The following is a 17,749-nucleotide window of genomic DNA, read 5'->3' as shown; positions in this document are numbered from 1 at the left end:
CAAACTTAATCTTAAAGCATATAAAACACTTACAGGAGGGCAGGCAAGCAGCTGCCTCAAAAACTCCTGATTTTTTGCTATTCCAGAAGGCTTGGCCAAACGTGTCAAGCTGAAATGAATTCCTTCTGCCCAGTATCCAACCTCCACTGCTGGAAAGACTATTATACCCAGCAATTAATAAATGTAAGATTCCCAAAACTGGTTCGTTAGCTCAAATGAGTGAATAAAGTTACTTTCAAACTAAAGCTTGTACACTTTAGTCTCTTGGTTGTTTAGTTGATTTTCAATAGAACATCAATGAGAAAATGACTCAATCCACCTGTCACCCAAGTGGTTCCTTTGACGGCTATTCTCTCCATGCCCACTGTGACATGCAGCAAACTGATAAAGTATGTGCATTAAGGTGTGTGAATCAATCATCTAGGTTTTGATATCAAGTGGTAATTTTAAACATCCAAAGAATTCCTACCTGAGCCTTACAAAACCAAAGAAAGACATCTACATATTAAGCACTACAGAAGCAGTATGAGGTTTGTAGGTGAATATGTTTCAGAGATGTGAAGAGTCAAAAAGCATTAGGAAAGTCTTTGAAAAAAAATGATAGAAATATTTAAGTAACTATCTCTGAAATTTCTCATGTAAAGTTCTCCCAGTGTTTCCAGAAGAGTTCTACCAGGAGATTGTATCTGGCATGTGAAATTTTTGGTGGATTGCTTAGGTTGGCAGTGAGATAGGGAGATACTATGAAGTGAGCTTAAAATGGAAAGCAGCCGCTAACTTTATTTAAAGAAGGACTAGCCATCTACAAAACTCAGGAAACTAATGCTCTGCACACAAGTTGATTCTTTGGCATTGTCTTCACTGCATGCTAACCTCATGTTCAACACCACCATCCTGCACTTGCTCAAGCTCAACATGTAGTTAAACTACGTTGTCCTGTTGGCACACATCAGGATCACAGATATTGTGATAATAGGGAGAGGAACAACATACCAGCTTGCCCATGTTGAAAGAGGTCAGACCTCTAGAACACCCTGGCATCATGGACCCTCTCCTGCTGCATCCAAAGTAAGTGAGCATGAATATGCCATGATGGTCCACAAGAGCCTGCATAACAATGGAATAGTATCCTTTCCTGTTAATATACTCGCTTGCTCAATACTGGTGGGGATGCATACTGTTCCCCCCGCCATCGTGCCTGTGCAGTTTGGGAGCCCATCCATTCAAACCCTTCAATTATTTCAGGAATATTTCCAATTTTACAAGCCTGGGGGACTGTGACATTGCACTCCATATGTTTTATGGAAATATGCTAATGAGTATGAATATAATGTAACTGGAATATGCTTCATGCAAAGGGTCTCTTGTAAGGTATCATTACAAAGCTTATGATCTACTGAGTGTGTTTATCCTATTTGTTTGCATGTATTATTTCTAAGTCTGGAGTTAGGAGAAGATATAAACTTGTATTACTGATGTAAACATGTTAAGTGGAAGTCATTAAGGGTGCTTCAGAATCAATCACCTATAAATGACTCTGTTTACTTGCAAACCTTCTGGGGTATGTGCCAGCCAGCCTTGGAAGAATGGAGACTAGGGGTCTCACAGGACATGTGACCATGTCACATGATACCACGATCCATCTTAAACCTGGTGCTTTTCCATTTAGAAGGAGGGGTGGGAACCCAGAGAGAGACAAAGGATTCCTGCCTTGTGCTAAAGCTATAAAAGGGGGTGGAACAGAACAAAGGGGTGGCCAGTCATGAGAAATCCCCTAGTTACCACCTGAGCTGGAACTAACAAGGCTGTACCAGGGGAAAGGATTGGACCCAGACTAGAAAGAAGTCTAGTCTGTGAAAAAAGCTTAATGGAACGTCTCTGAGGGTGAGATTTACCTGTATTCAGTTTCTTAATGTATTAGGCTTAGACTTGCATGTTTTGTTTTATTTTGTTTGGTAACTTACTTTGTTCTGTCTGTTATTACTTGAAACCACTTAAATCCTACTTTTTATACTTAATAAAATCATTTTTGTTTATTAATTAACCCAGAGTAAGTGATTAATACCTGGGGGCAAACAGCTGTGCATAGCTCTCTATCAGTGTTATAGAAGGCGGACAATTTATGAGTTTACCCTGTATAAGCTTTATACAGAGTAAAACGGATTTATTTGGGGTTTGGATCCCATTGGGAGCTGGGTGTCTGGGTGCTGGAGACAGGAGTACTTGCTGAGCTGTTTTCAGTTAAGTCTGCAGCTTTGGGGGTGTGGTTCAGATCCTGGGTCCTTGTTGCAGCAGGCTTGTGTGTCTGGCTCAACAAGACAGGGTTCTGGAGTCCCAAGTTGGCAAAGAAAACGGGCTCAGAGGTAGTTTCAGTACATCAGGTGACAGTCCCAAGGGGGGTCTCTGTGACCGAACCCATCACAGGGGACAGCACATCATTAATTGCCTTGCTAACTTCAATGACCATTGCACCATCTGTAGATTTTCCAACCCCAGACTGATTGCTAACTGATCTATAGCAATCTGGGGGTGTCCGTTTCCATAGGCAACAACGACATGCTTCTGGACCTTTAATGGGTCTCATCTAGGTGCTCTGCCACTCAAGGTCTGAGGCAAGCTCCTCACACAGTTCCATGAATGCATATGTTTTAATGCAAAAGTTCTGGGCCCACTGCCAGTCACCCTATATTTCCATCATAATTCGCTACCACCAGTGTGCATTTGCATTCCTGGCCCAGAAGTGGTGGTCTGCATAGAGATCATCTGCCATTAAAAACAGCATCAGCTAGGTCCATACTTCCACATCCACGTGATATCGTTCAGTAGCTGTTGTTGTGCTACTCCTAACTGTAAGCCACTGCCTCTGTCTTTTCCAGCCCCAGAAGCCCCTGCTACCGTCTCCGGATGGCAGCTTATGCAGAATCACAAAACAGAAACACTGCCTCAATAAAAAGCAGCAGCTCTCAGCCCGGTCATTACAGAGAGCAGGAACCGTATCTCAGCACGTAACAGCACAAGTATGGTATCTAGGGTCCATAGTACTTTCAATCGTGCTTCTGCCAACTTTAGCACTATTTTTAGCATGAGTTAAAAACAAAGCTCTTTTAGCTAAACATTTTGGCAGCCAAAATATTGATTCAATTAATCTCAAACATAGATAGAAATGCCAAAAACTGTAATAACTCTCAATCTTCAACAAAGTCCAGGCTCCTATCTCCTTAGAACCAAAAACTAGTCTCGGTATAAGCGTCATTAAAAAATCATGTAATCACTGATCTTTCAGGAGATCTCTCTGTTGGAAAATTTAGAACAATTTAGATTGACTGTGATTATACCCACTTTTTGATGCATCTACAGTTCTAAAGGGCTGAAGCACAACAACAGTCAATAAAAAAAAAAAAATAGAAAAACACCTCAGAGGTCCTACAGGAAAACCCTAGGAACAAACAAAACTCAGCCTACGCTCCCTCCTTATCTTATTGTTTATTAAGTAAAGAATAAAGAAAAATTCTAAGAAAGGGAGAGTGTTTGGGACATTCATCCAGTATGTACGTGCTGTCTTGAGAGCAGGATAGGGATTCTACCTGTTCACAATTAGCATTATATCCTAACTGTAAGAGCCAATGTAAAATTAGGTAATAACTCATGGATGAGAATTAAGTGATATTTTCACTTTGTATATCCATGCTCATGAATGCGTCTAGATTTTCTATGTAGATAATATTTTCAAAGTTTGGCCCCGTTTGAAGAACTCACCAACATACATTTTCGTGTCCTTTCATTTTAGTTACATTGAAAGAAAACTAAACAATGTCAAAATTTACAAGCTATACCACATGCAGTTCTAGACGCTCCATGGGGATTAAGAGTGCTCAAGGCAATGCTGTTCTTCTTAAAGGTTGTATGTACTTTCGACAAAGCATATCAAATAAACTCATCACTGAAATCAGAGCAGGTCATAAGAATATGGCAACCACTACATGCTGAATTCTGCAAGTTATATCTTCCTCTAGAGCTAAAGAAACCTCCTCTCAAAATTAGATGAGGAGAAAAAAAAAAATGCACTACCAACCAGATCAATTAAGTCTTTAACAGTTGGAAGAGCAGATATGCTATAAGAAGTTTTCTTCAACTTGGTTTTAAATAAACTGCAGTAAATAGGAGCTCTGGTCTTTGTAACCAGCTCACATATTTATCTGTGAGCCTACCTAAATCATTTTGAAACCTTCTGGTTGTTATATACAAATTTGGAAGTTACACATTACTGTACATACACTACAACAAATACTTTAAAATGTAAAATACGCTTTACAAAAATCAGATACATTTTAAATTGAACAGTGACCCCACCTAATTTCAAATTAAAGCTAAGACATTTTCTTAATAAAAATACAAATTTTGAATTTATTTTCTTTATCCTTTTCCATTTACTTCTGATGAAGATGACCAAAATGTGATTTTAACTTGAGTGGAAGGACTAAGATATAATATAAAGTGGGGTAATTTAATTTAAAAAAATTGTAAGTGCAAACTTTTTATTTTGATTTTGCCAAACGCAATTGATTCCAGAAAGTTAAGAACTGCTACTGTTAAAATGGAAAATGAAAGATATAAATATAGACATATATTTAATTCATTCAAATTATTTTAAAAAATCTATAGTCTGATTTTAACTGTATTTTGCTTTAGCTTTTCCTAGCTGAAAAGCTGGTTCATAGAAAGTGTCAGTACACTCTCACGTTATCAGCTAGCACTAATATTAGTTATACATTGGTATCTCCTGTCTACAGATAGAAGGTACCAGAGTTCGACTTTCTGCAAAGAGTGCAACTTCTCATAAGCTTTTTTGACCTCACACTGTGACCCTCATACCGGCATCCACAGGCTACAGGTCATGACCTCATGAATTAGCATCATGGAAATAAGGGCCATTTCAGGTTTAGTTACAGAACAGAACACTGTAGCAACAACTCTTCAATCTTTTCTCTTTCTAGCTGCAATGTGCAGCTTTGTTTACTCCTCAAGAAGACAATACAGAACACAAACTTCAGTTTTCATTACTAGCACTCTAAATCTTGTTCTCCTGTGCTAAAGGTCTGATTTCCTGCTACACTATGAACATATTCATTCAGGGTGGATCAAAAGCCAATATCATATAGTCATTAAAATCAACCTATTAAAAAGTAAAAGAGATATCACTGTTGAAGAGAAGACTTTAGTATCTCTCCTTCACAAAAAAGGTCTCAAATAAATTATCACTATTAATGTTCCTTACTGCCAAAGTAGACTGCTTTGAATACACTTTCTATGACAAAACATTAATTGTATAGTTTTAGACAATACTGAATTTTTGTTATTTATTACTTTACTAAGTAATCTATATTTAAGACATTCAATTTATATAAACTTCCAGCTACATTTATAAACAAGACCCCTTTATTAGTGAACTTTCTCCTATGGTGTATTCATGAAGTAAATATAACCAAGTTATTAAATGAGTGAGGTTTTAGCACACAAATTTTGAACCACACAAGAGATTTTTGAAGCTTTTAATTTTTTTGCTCAGCAGGGGGAGCTAGCATCCTCATCCTTGAAAGTCAATAAATGCACAAGCTGAACATTTGAATGTTATGCTTTTAAACACATGTACAGTATGTTTATTCAATTGAGAGTCTGCCAATGAGCAAAGTATTTAAGTCATACCACAGTGAAATAAAATATTTTACATTTACCTTTATCCTGGAAATCTTGAGGGTAACTGCAGGGGAGGGAGAAAAGAAAGACAACATAAAGCAATATGCATTTGGAAAGTCTCAGGTTGTGACAAACCCAAATACAGAAAAATTATTAGTTTCCAAATAACAGTTTTGAGCTATGAGTACTGCTGCTGCAAATTTATATTGCAAATTTTCACCTTTATTAAAACATTTAATCAGTTGTTCTTCCAGTGTTTTTGAATTTTTAAGCATGATTATCAAACATTTTAAAGAAATTTCATGGAATAGTGACAAATAAAAAATGCTACTTAAAAACAGATTCAGGTGTAATAATAAAAATACTTAAAAAAAGATTCTAACACATTTGCTCAAATAGCTTAATTAAAATGATGAACATATGACATAACGTTTACTTTTCCATTACCTTCCCAAAAGTTAGAATCATATTTTAAGATATCTCTATACAAATGAAAGCCATTTATCAGAAGTTACATATCACAATCTTTTTACATGTTTTATAATGAACACAATGTGACTTGGATTTGGCTTGAATATTTTAGCAGCATATGAAAAACAAAATGGATATACAGAAGATACTTGTTAATTAAGATGTTGATATGCGTTTAAATATAATAGCTCTTTGAATACATATTCACATTTTGTGAATACATATTCACAATAAGCAAGGCTTAATAAAATTTATCCAACAACTCTATACTACTACTATACCTCTTATACTGAGGGATACTACTTGCTGTGGTGAAAACTACATGGATTGCCATGTCCCCCAAAGCTACGATCCTTGCAACATACGTGAACAAAACAGTTGCAGGGTGCAGCGACACAATAAGATGCAAGGTAAATAAGTAAGGAAAGGTCATTGTTATGTATGGCTTTAACTGAAATCTCAGGAAGCTTGAATTTATTTGAGGAGGTGTAAAAAGGGGAGCTGATCAGAATGACTGGCAAGTAAGATGATCTTAACAGCTGCATTTTGTATGGACCAGAAGGGGTGGTGCAAGTGTCAGGAAACCCATTGAGGCGATGGTAAAAAGCAATGAAAATGAGAATCCAGGAGGCCCTGTGTGAGAGACTTAGAAATGCAAGCAGAGATAAAAGGCTAGATCTAAGAAACATTGTGTAGAAAATAGCAATGTTTGGACACAGCCTGGATGAGTAGAACCGGTTGGAGAAATCAAAGGTGACTCTAGCAGATGCACATTTGGGGGCATGGGTGATAATAAGATGGGTGGCGTTAGCAGTGATAAAGGTGGAAATGAGAGAATCTGGAAATAAAGATAAGGGCTGAAATCTTGGCCCCACTGAAGTCAATGGCAGAGCTCCTGTTTACTGTAATTGCGGTCAGGATTTCACCAAAGGAGTTCAGTTTCAGCATGCTGAGTTTCAGTTCATGATAAGACACTCAGGAGAAGACAGAGAGGGGTAGAGATGTAGGACTGAATGGGAGGAATGGGAGGAAACAAGTCAGGAGTGGAGAGTCATCTCTAGAAATGCCAGCTAATGAAATCACCCAGGAATGAGTTGTGGGGAAAGAAGGGCCAGAATCTAGGACAGAGCCCTGGGGGACCCCCATGGAAAGTAGGAGAGGGGAGGAGGACCACCTACTGAAAGAAACATTAAATGAACAGAGAGGTAGGAGAACCTTTAGATTATAAACATTTAGGGGCCGGTTCTACATCTTCCTCATTAGAATAGCACTGAGTATACTGTCACCACTCAGTTACACTATCACTGACATTTGTAAAGGAGTGTGACATGAGAGCCAAGGATGAATATCAAGAAGGAAGGAGCAATCACTGTGAAAAAAAAGCTGTGGAGAGGCTGAAGAGGAGAAGAATAACGAGTGCCAGAACATATCCTAATTTAAGATACAACATACTGCAGAACAGATTTTTTTTTCCAATATGCCAAATCCTCCTCACTCAGTAGTTTGACTGAAGTTAGAGGGTGCAACTAAGTCTCAAACTATACTCTCTGAAACAACATTAAGAAGACAGCTTTGTCTGGCCTATGCTGCACTTAACAGTTTTCAATATCAGTTTAAAGGAACTTGTTGCTTAAAACTATTTTCAGCAGTGGTTAAATTTCCTAGCATAAACAAGGCTAATGAGAGAATAGGTTAAAACAAACAGATGTTGAAGTCAGTGGACAGAGTTATGCCAGCTTACATCAGCTGAGAATCTGGCCCAATGAAAATAATCATGCAACTGCAGCAAGCATCCTGGATAAATTCTTCCAATATTACTGTTTTTATGTTTTAAAGAACTCATTAGTCAGAGGAAGATAGGCCCTGGGCCAAGAACCAAAGCCCTGATCCCACAAAGGAATCCACACAGGCAGACACCTTCTGCCCCCATTCCCTACTGAAATAAATTGAATCCTGTGGGGATTCAATTCAATTCACCCATGTAGATCCCTTTGCAAAGTAGCCATATAAAACTCCTTGTTAAAACAGAGTAGTTATCAAAAGAGCAACAAGCATTTACTAATAAATTAAAACAATAAAGATGACTTACTTAGCCTTGAGCTCTTTTATCTTCTTAATAAGAGCATCCTTTTTTTCCTTTGCTCTCTTGGATAAATTTTCTCCTTTGAGGGTATCAGATATAAATGTGTCAACATCTAGACCATGAAAAAAAAAAGGTTACACATTATAAGGGAAAAAGTGATAATCTTCTGAAGATAAATATCCCCATGTTGGATTGTTCTGATATTATCACTTATGAAGAAACCTATTTTATCTGTTCTATGTATAACATGGTTGAAATATTTCAAATTCTAAAACTGGATAAATTTGTTCTCTGCTCTACTTATGCTTAGCACAGCAAACGCTGTTTCGACATTTGGCATCATTAAACGAGCAAGAATTTCACAAGACTAAATAAACCTTGGTGCTATGGCAAATACATTGTACCACTTATGGTATAAAGCTAAAAGAATAAACAGCTTTTGTGCATAGATTACATTCATGTTATTTTATAAGTTTAAATTTCAAAAAGTGGCTGAGTCATTTACAACATTATAGCAGAACCAGATGAAGTCACTACCGGTATGGATCAGTTGCTGGTTCCTTATAAATTCAATTTTCAGATGTTTATACGTTGCCATTGTACCCCATATTGGGCTAATACTTGATATCCAAGGCCCGCTCCTGCAAACAGTTACACAGGCACTTAATGTTACATAACTGAATAACCCTATTGAAGTCAACAGAACTACTCATGTGCTTACGGCATCTGTGCACTTGCAGAATCAGGGCCCAAGTTATGAGCTGCAATATACTTTTTTTATTCTTAAAGCAAAAGATAAACTGATGATATCGTCATTTAGAAATGAACTGTTTAAACACAATATTGTTTTGGTTGTGTGAGAATTTTGTTCCACTCCAACTAAAGAGGTTTCATCGTTCAAAATTAATACCCATTTCCCTATTCTTTTTTGTTTTCAAAATGAGTATGTTATTTCATATTGAAAAAGGCATGAGAAAAAACAGTAAGTTTACAATATTTTATTTGCATGCTGAATTAACTACAGCCTAATAGACCTAATCCTGCCATCCTTCCTTGGTTTAAACTCCCATCCACTTCAGCGGGCGTTATACAGTCCCTACTCCTGAATGATTATGCTCAAAAGTTCCAGTGACATTGCACCAGGACTAGATAATCCGGACTTTCAATGCAATTTCACTGGAAGCATCCCAAACACCTACATGTAGTAACAAACTACATTGTCGGGATAGCAAGGTCAACCAACATAAGGATTCAAACTGAAAAACACCTCACATGGTATTCCAACAGCCATAATATAAGTGGTTTGTGGATATAATAGAGTGTCAATGAAAAGGCTTAGCATTGTTTTAGTGCTTAGTATTTCACAGATTTCCATAATCACAGCTGCTATGGAAGAGCTATTTATCTCACACCAGAACTTGACCTATTTGTCTAACCTGAAAGTTACTAAATTCAAACAGCACTTGCCATGTTAAAAATATACCACATTTTCGGTATACACGAAGAGGGCCAAGTTCTTCCCCCTACTTACATACGTGCTACTCCTCTTAAATGAACAGCACTGCATGCATGTAACTGAAGTAAGAATTTAGCCCGTAAGATGATAGATCACACATTAGTTCAATACCCTTATATGGCTCACATAAAGCAGGGTTAAGATTGGAGCTTTTTTGGTATTTAGGGGAGTTAGTTGCAGAATGTAAAGCAAATATTCTACTTCAAGTTATTTTAAAATACAACTTTGTATTTAAATTCCCTAACTTGAGTATTTAATTGCCTATTTTAAGTTTTCATTATGAAGACAAGTTTCACTAAGCATGATCCATTTTGCATTTTGTGCTGCAACAGAACAAATTAAGCCAAAAAATTCTTGCTTTCAAAAATTAGTTTAGCCACTACATCAACAAATGTAGCCATGCAATTCTCTATTTAAAAAAAAAATTACCAAAACATGTTTAGGAGATTTGGATTAGATTGCTATCATCATGCAATATGTGGCGAAATCTTGAATCTGTAAGGTTTTTGAAGATCTGAACAAGTGCTTTTCACACAGAGGTGAAGAGAGTGTCCCCCCAATCACATGTAGCAGAGCAGCCCTTAGAGCAGCTGAAGTCTCACTCCAGAAGTGCTACCTTCTGCACAAGGGCAGAAACAAAGGGCCAGTGAGTTAATGTAGTTGCAAATCCTCCAGGCCCACCCGCAGAAACTTGGGCAGCACTTTGCCCTAGAATCTGTACCCTTTCACAAGCTCCAAGGATCCTGCCCCTCTTGCTCTGAAGTGCAGTTGGGATGCTGTCCTGAGGTAGATTCCCCTGAAGTCAATGGGCCTGATCCTGTTCCCACTGAAGGCAGCAACAAAATAGCCAATTACTTCAAACAGGAGCAGCAAGTGTTCAGCAATTCTCAGGATCAAACCCCAAAAGTTCTGCTGTGTGCAGGGGAGGGAAGAAATGGTCTTGGTGAACCCTTTGCCTTTTATATATTTACTCAACAAGTTAGCAGCTTTGAAGTGCTATTTAGATAGCAATATGCAAAAGCCCAATATCGCTGGTCACTTTTCTAAACAGAAAGTGATGTTTACATTGTAATCTTTAAACCCTTCATCTAATTCATTACAGCACTAGGCCTTTGCAGCCTCCAACTAAACTCTGCAGGCCACCTTACTTCTTATTGAATTCCAAACCCAAGCAAAAATACCATCATCCAAGTCACTGTCAAACAGATAAGAACATGTGCTGCAATTACTGAGCAAACATACATCACTTATGGCTAGGGTTGCCAGGAGTCCAGTTTTCGACAGGAAAGTCCAGTCGAAAAGGGACCTGTTCAGTGTCCAGTCAGATGTACGGACCAGACACTAAAAGTCTCGTTACCGCAGGTGGGTGGGAGGCACAGGGTCATCAGCCAGGGCTGCCTCCTACCTGCATCTCGTGGGAGTCGAGGGAGCCCATCTTGGAAGGTGGGGAGGATGAGAGGAAGGGGCGATGGGGGAGGGGAAGAGCAATGAGCGATTGGGGTGGGGCCTCGAGGGAAGAGGTGAGCTGGGACGGGGCCTCAGGGAAGAGGCAGGGCAGGGGGAGGTTCCGGTGCTACTGTTGTAGTGTCCAGTTTTCAGAAATTAGAAAGTTGGCAACCCTACTTATGGCTTGGGATATACAGTGTACCCAAACTGTGTTGGGGACCAATGTCTGTACTGTGGATATAATGCATCCTTTTTGGACGAACTTTGAATGTGAAAGCAGAGGTGAAAATAAAGCTTGCAACCTCCAAATACTATAGAAGCAATGCAGAAATGGATGTACCATCTATTCTCACTGTGAGATTTTGCAAAAAGTCAATGAAATTGTGATAAAGCTGTTGTTTATTGAAAACAGCAGTGACATGGAGGAGAGATCTTTCCCAATGGGAATATAGATCTCTCCCTCCTGTGGGCTTTCAAGGTAAGCTAAGATACCACAGTAGATAATATTCACCTTACATCACTGTTCACCTTCTTATGCACAGAAGAAAAATCAAGTTGCATTCAGAAAAGCTTCAGAAGAGAGTCAACTCAAACCATATTTTGGCACAAGATCCTATAGTTTCTAACGAATACAAGTCTTCCTTAGTATTGCTGTTAATATTTGCGGACAGAGCTGGCAAACAAATGCTCTATCAAGTGCAAAACAAAAATTCCATCTCTCTCTACTAGGATGCTAAGGCAGAAATCTTACACATGCTAAATTTCAATGCCAGTATCACACTATAGCATGTTAAAAAATTTAACGCACATTCAGACCTTTCAGCTGCCCATGATTACAACCAGTGTTGTAGCCGTGTTGGTTCCAGTATATTAGAGAGACAAGGTGGGTGAGGTAATATCTTTTATTGGACCAAATTCTGTTGGTGAGAGAGACAAGCTTTCAAGCTAACACAGAGCTCTTTTTCAGGTCTGGGAAATGTACTCAGTGTCACAGCTAAATACAAGGTGGAACAGATTGTTTAGTATAAGTACTGTTATGAGTTAACTACTTATGCTAAACAATCTGTTCCACCTTGTATTTCACTCAGACACTCTAAGTACATTCTCCAGACCAGAAGAAGAGCTCTGTGTAAGATCAAAAGCTTGTCTCTCTCACCAACAGAAGTTGGTCCAATAAATGGTATTACCTCACCCACCTTGTCTCTCTCATGATTATGTAGAATGTTCTGCATTTTGGTCAAATCTTCCTTTGTTGCACAGCTCCACAAAGACAGGCAATGCGATGCAGACACAAGAGATAGAGTCCCCTGCAGAACACCTGTGTAGCCTAGAGTAAAGTGCTGTGGGCTGGGATCCAGGAAGCCCTGAAATCTAAGCTCATCTCTTCTAGTCACTGCTGTTTGTATTTCTATGCACTTCATAGTCTTTATTACTGAACAGGGCCTCATACCCCTACATTTAGGAGGGAAGCAAGTATCATTCTCCCCAGAGGCCATTCAATACAATCTGCCACCCTAGGCAAAGCTCCAGCCCCTCTCCTCATAGGCCTAGGCAGCACATTAGGCCCAGCTAGCCAGAGCACCCTCTGATTCCCCCATTCCATAATAAACCTAACAGAGATGTTTTGCTCGAGATCATTTGCGTTGGAACTGAGAATAGAAGTCAGATCTCTAATATGACAGATGCAAGTCTCGCCCACTTAGCCATATTGCTTCTTGGACTGAATGAGCCAATGCGTTTAACTGCTACTCTAACCACTAGTTTATTCTCCCTTCCCAAGGGCAGGAATAGATTCCTGAAATCCTGACCCCCAACATTCTACTGCTGCGAGGAAAACAGCTGTGTAATCCACCGGTAAAGTATGCACCACATCCCTCAAAAATCTGGTCCACTCGAAGGATATCTTTAACTCAAGCATTAAAGGTGGGGTGACCAGGTGTCTGGTTTTCAACCGGAGCACCTGGTCGAAAAGGGACCCTGATGGCTCTGGTCAGCACCGCCGACTGGACCGTTAAAAGTCTGGTTGGCGGTGCTGTGGAGCTAAGGCAGGCTAGTCCCTACCTATCCTGGCTCCGCGCTGCGCCCCGGAAGTGGCCAGCAGGTCCGGCTGCTAGGTGGGGGGCGTCACGGCTTCGTGCGCTGCCCCCGCCCCGAGCACTGGCGCCACACTCCCATTGGCCGGGAACCACGGCCAATGGGAGCTGTGGGGATGGTGCCTGCAGGCGAGAGCAGCGCGCAGAGCCACCTGCCACACCTCGGCCTAGGAGCGAACCTGCTGGCCACTTCCGGGGCAAAGCACAGAGCCAGAACCAGCAGGAAGCCTGCCTTAGCCCCCCTGCTGCACCACTGACCGGGAACCGCCGGAGGTAAGCCCGCACCCCAACCCCGAGTCCAGAGCCCCCTCCTGCACCCCAAACCCCTCATCCCTGGCCACACCCCAAGGCCCACACCCCCAGACAGAGCCGTCACCCCCTCTGCACCTCAACCCGCAGTGCCCTCCCACACCCTGAACCCCTCATCCCCAGCCCCACTCCAGAGCCCATAGCCCCAGATGGAGCCCTCACCCCCTCCTGCCGCAGCCCAGAGCCCCCTCCCATACACTGAACCCCTCTGCCTCACTCCCCAGCCTGAAGCCCCCTCCTGTACCCCAAACCTCTCATCCCCAGCCTCACCCCAGAGCCCAAACCCCCATACAGACCCTTCACCCGCTTCCCGCACCTCAACCCCCGCCCAGTGAAAGCAAGTGAGGGTGGGGGAGAGCAAGCCACCGAGGGAGGGGGAATGTAGTTAGTGGGGGCAGGGCCTCGGGGAAGGGGCGAGGCTAGGGTGTTTGTGCGATTAGAAAGTTGGCAATCCTAATTAGAGGTCTGTGGTGAGAATCTGAAGGTTCTGGATTCAAACCCTGCTGTTGACACATGTGGGAGTTCCTTGTGGTTGTACATGAAGGCATTTCTGTTTATCCATCTTTCTTTTTAAAACAACCAGTTTAATTCAAACAGTGAGAACGCCTCTTAAAACAGGTTTTATAGTAAAACAATTACAATTTGTCAGTTACAGTGAGACATGGAACAAAACATAGCTGTTGCCCTTTTCAGTCATTATTCTCACACATTTTGATTGCTTCTATCACACACTGACAGACTAGAGGGCAAGAAGTATGCACATGCTATATAATCCATATTTCTGCAGCAAAAAGAGCCAGAGTTCCTCTGCTGACCGTTTATATTTAGCACTATAATTACAAAGATGAATAGACATGGAGAAACTATTCCACACCAAGTTATCTAAAAAAAATTAACATACAAGCCCTGAAATAATTAATTTTAATAACAGTGTTTGTTTTGCTACTGTTTATATTTAATTATCTTAACCTTGTCTGAAGTACTCTAGAGAAAAATTATTTGCATGCTGAAATGAATGGTAGATGCAGAACTGAAAGATCTAACTGATAAGATCTGATTCACAAATTGCTGTCAAAAAAGACTACAAACTGATAGAAAAAGGACAGGGGACTAAAATATGGTACTAACTCATTGGTAATTAATCAAATGGTTTATTTAGTTTAAAACTTGATTGCCATTAGGTATAACCAATCAAAATTTTAACAGACATTTTTATTTTGTTTATATTTTATATTTATCCTTTGTGTAGAAATGTTTGTCAGTGTTATTTTGGTTTGCAATTATCAATATAAACATACAGCGAGGACTTGGGCATCACAGTATTTCAGTGGGTCTACGCAGACAACTTTGGGAATTTTCCAGTTTCTGGTGGCAGAATACAAACAGAAGGCCCAATCCCTCAGAACCTCATTCTTGTGAGTGGTCAATGTCTTATGCTGAGGAGTTTTATGAAGGCAACAGCACTATTCTTGTGCATGAAGGCTACTCAAATAAGGTTTTTCAGGATTCAGCTAAGAAAACTATACGAAAGGGAAAATATAAAAATTTACAAATAAAAAATGTTTGGCCATCTGACCATGCTTCTGCAACCCAGCTTTCAGCTCTGCAATGATACAGCATTTTATCAATCATTTCAAACCCAACATAGCTGTTTGCATTGCATATTACTAAATCGAGTAAATATCTGCTGTACTTGAAGTAAACATATTAGAGGAGATATACTTTGGAAGTATGACCAGCTTCAAATGGACAGCCACAGTATCTCTTAGCAGTACTAGGTCTAGTTTTAGGAAGCAATTAACCAAACTGACTTCAGAATTTGCACAGAAATCTACTGATAAATTGTCTTTAGACCTATTCCCTATCAGGCAACAACCTCTGGAGGGGGGAGGGATAGCTCAGTGGTTTGAGCATTGGCCTGCTAAACCCAGGGTTGTGAGTTCAATCCTTGAGGGGGCCACTTAGGGAGCTGGGGCAAAATCAGTACTTGGTCCTGCTAGTGAAGGCAGGGGGCTGGACTCAATGACCTTTCAGGGTCCCTTCCAGCTCTATGAGATAGGTATATCTCCATATTAGCTGCCTGTCCATTTATGCTATAAATCACAATCTGCAATGCATGCAACATTTGCTCTTTTCCATCAAAAGGAAGACCATTGGATGGTTTGGAAAATTTCTTCCCAGAGTTTGCTAAATAAATATTGGATCACATTGAACATGCTACTTGTCATGTTTTGATTTACATTTGTATTTATACAGCAACAAAATATCTGTTACAAAAGACAAATGAAGACAGACTTGCAACTGTAAGACAGCTAGCTGAAAACAGTGCATTGGTATAGGCTGACAAGTAGTTAGACCTTTCTTTGCCACACAGAATCTTTTAAGGGCAGTCCAGTTGTATCTTAAACCACCATAAGCAAGACCATCTTTCTATATTACTACCAACATAAAATGAATTTATTGATAAAACAAACAACCAGCAATTCCCTTCAATGATTTACAGAGCAAAAGCACACCTAGATTGCTCAGCTCCTCAACTGAATTCAAACACCTAGGACATTTCAAATAAATTACACTCAGGACAAAGTTCTAATCTCACCATATGGGGATTGGAACATTTTCTTCTCCACACCCGTTAGAAATGACTGAAGATCAGGCTCTAAAATATTAAGGAGTTCTTGAAAAGAAGCACACTAATACAAATCAAGATCAGTTTACATGATTCCAAATGAGCTACAGTAAACAATTTTAAGGATTAACCTAAGATTTACACGATATGCCACATTATACTGCATCTATTGTGGTTTGTTGACATATGATTAGAAAAGAAACATAAACTTAGTCAGATGATAAAGATGGTTTGTCTTTTTCAATTAACGCGGAGTGTAAGTGAGTAATGAGTGTATAAAAAATAGTCTATGCCATTTTTATCACTCATATGACACTTATTCTCAAATTTATGGCAGACACAATTGAACAATGTTTCAAATCACTGGAGGCTATTTCTTACCAGGAAGCTTGTGTAGGGCTCTTTACCTCACTGTTTCCAGTCCCATTCCAGTACTATTTAAATACGTATTAACAGCTGCAAAGATATGTCTACTTAGATGTGCACCTAACCCTGGGATTCTTTTACAATGAACATTTTAATTTCAGCAATATCAGCCTGAAAATGATGCATTACAATAAATAATTGTATGGATGTTTATGTTTTAAAACTAATGTACAAAAATCATTCTACCTGAGTTTTTTTATGATAGGAAAGGGATGGCGCATGTCCAGCAACAGCTGATGAGGAGGTAAGAGCAGGATGATTGGTTTCTGAGGACAGACGAAGAATATAACTGCTGCAGTGCCCAATAGCAAAAAGTAAATATGATAAAACAGACTTCTTTAATACATGCACCTGATCCACCATCTTGTGCCTCATGTGTCTTCCCTCCCTATGATGCCTAGTCTTAGGAAGCTGCTTTGGAACGCTGGATAAATTATCTTCATTTGAAGAAAAAAAATAAGGGACTTGCAGTGAAATGTGGCAATCTGGAAAAGATGACTGGAGATTTAGAACATAAAGCTAAGCGAAGAGCAGCTGTTCAGGAGATAACCTGGGAGACGAAATCTTGTAATAGATTTTGATGAGGAATTTTTGTTCAGTGGAAGAAATGCAGCAGGGAACGAGGGGGAAGGGAGGGAAGAAATCAGATTCTTGGCTTTCTTGACATCCTGAAAAGATGAATTTTATTGTCAAGCTGTCTGGAGTGGCTCAGGAGCGTAAGAACCAAACTCAGGGCAGACTGTGAAGAAGTGGAGCACAAACCCCAAATTGGTTGTGTGTTTTATACTTAGATGTCACCAAGTATCAAATGCGAACTCCTCAAGCACTATAACTGCCTTACCAGTCCTCTTGGGTACTTCAGTCTACCCTGCCATGCAGGTAAGCTTTCAATATGTTCACATCTACTGTTTGCCCTCCTCTCCTGCCATGGGGGTTTCCTTATATCATAAGTCAGTGGTTATCAAAGCCAGTCTGCTGCTTGTTCAGGGAAAGCCCCTGGCGGGCGGGGCCAGTTTGTTTACCTGCCGCGTCTGCAGGTCGGCCGATCGCGGCTCCCACTGGCCGTGGTTCGCCGCTCCAGG

At 40.1% G+C, this 17,749-nt stretch overlaps 1 protein-coding gene across 1 annotated transcript in view; it reads right to left on the bottom strand.

Moving 5' to 3' along the window:
• The window catches only part of SKAP2 (src kinase associated phosphoprotein 2), a 155,250-nt gene that overhangs the window by 125,713 nt on the left and 11,788 nt on the right, over positions 1-17,749 (bottom strand). Inside the window, 2 exon segments of the mRNA XM_065398995.1 lie at positions 5,733-5,758; positions 8,255-8,360. Coding sequence (XP_065255067.1) covers positions 5,733-5,758; positions 8,255-8,360 — 132 coding nt within the window.

The sequence above is a fragment of the Emys orbicularis genome, chromosome 2, assembly GCF_028017835.1.
Source record: "Emys orbicularis isolate rEmyOrb1 chromosome 2, rEmyOrb1.hap1, whole genome shotgun sequence".
In the NCBI taxonomy this organism is placed as follows: Eukaryota; Metazoa; Chordata; order Testudines; family Emydidae; genus Emys; species Emys orbicularis.
The sequence above is the reverse complement of the archived record's forward strand: the minus strand, read 5'-3'. Positions and strand labels throughout refer to the sequence as shown.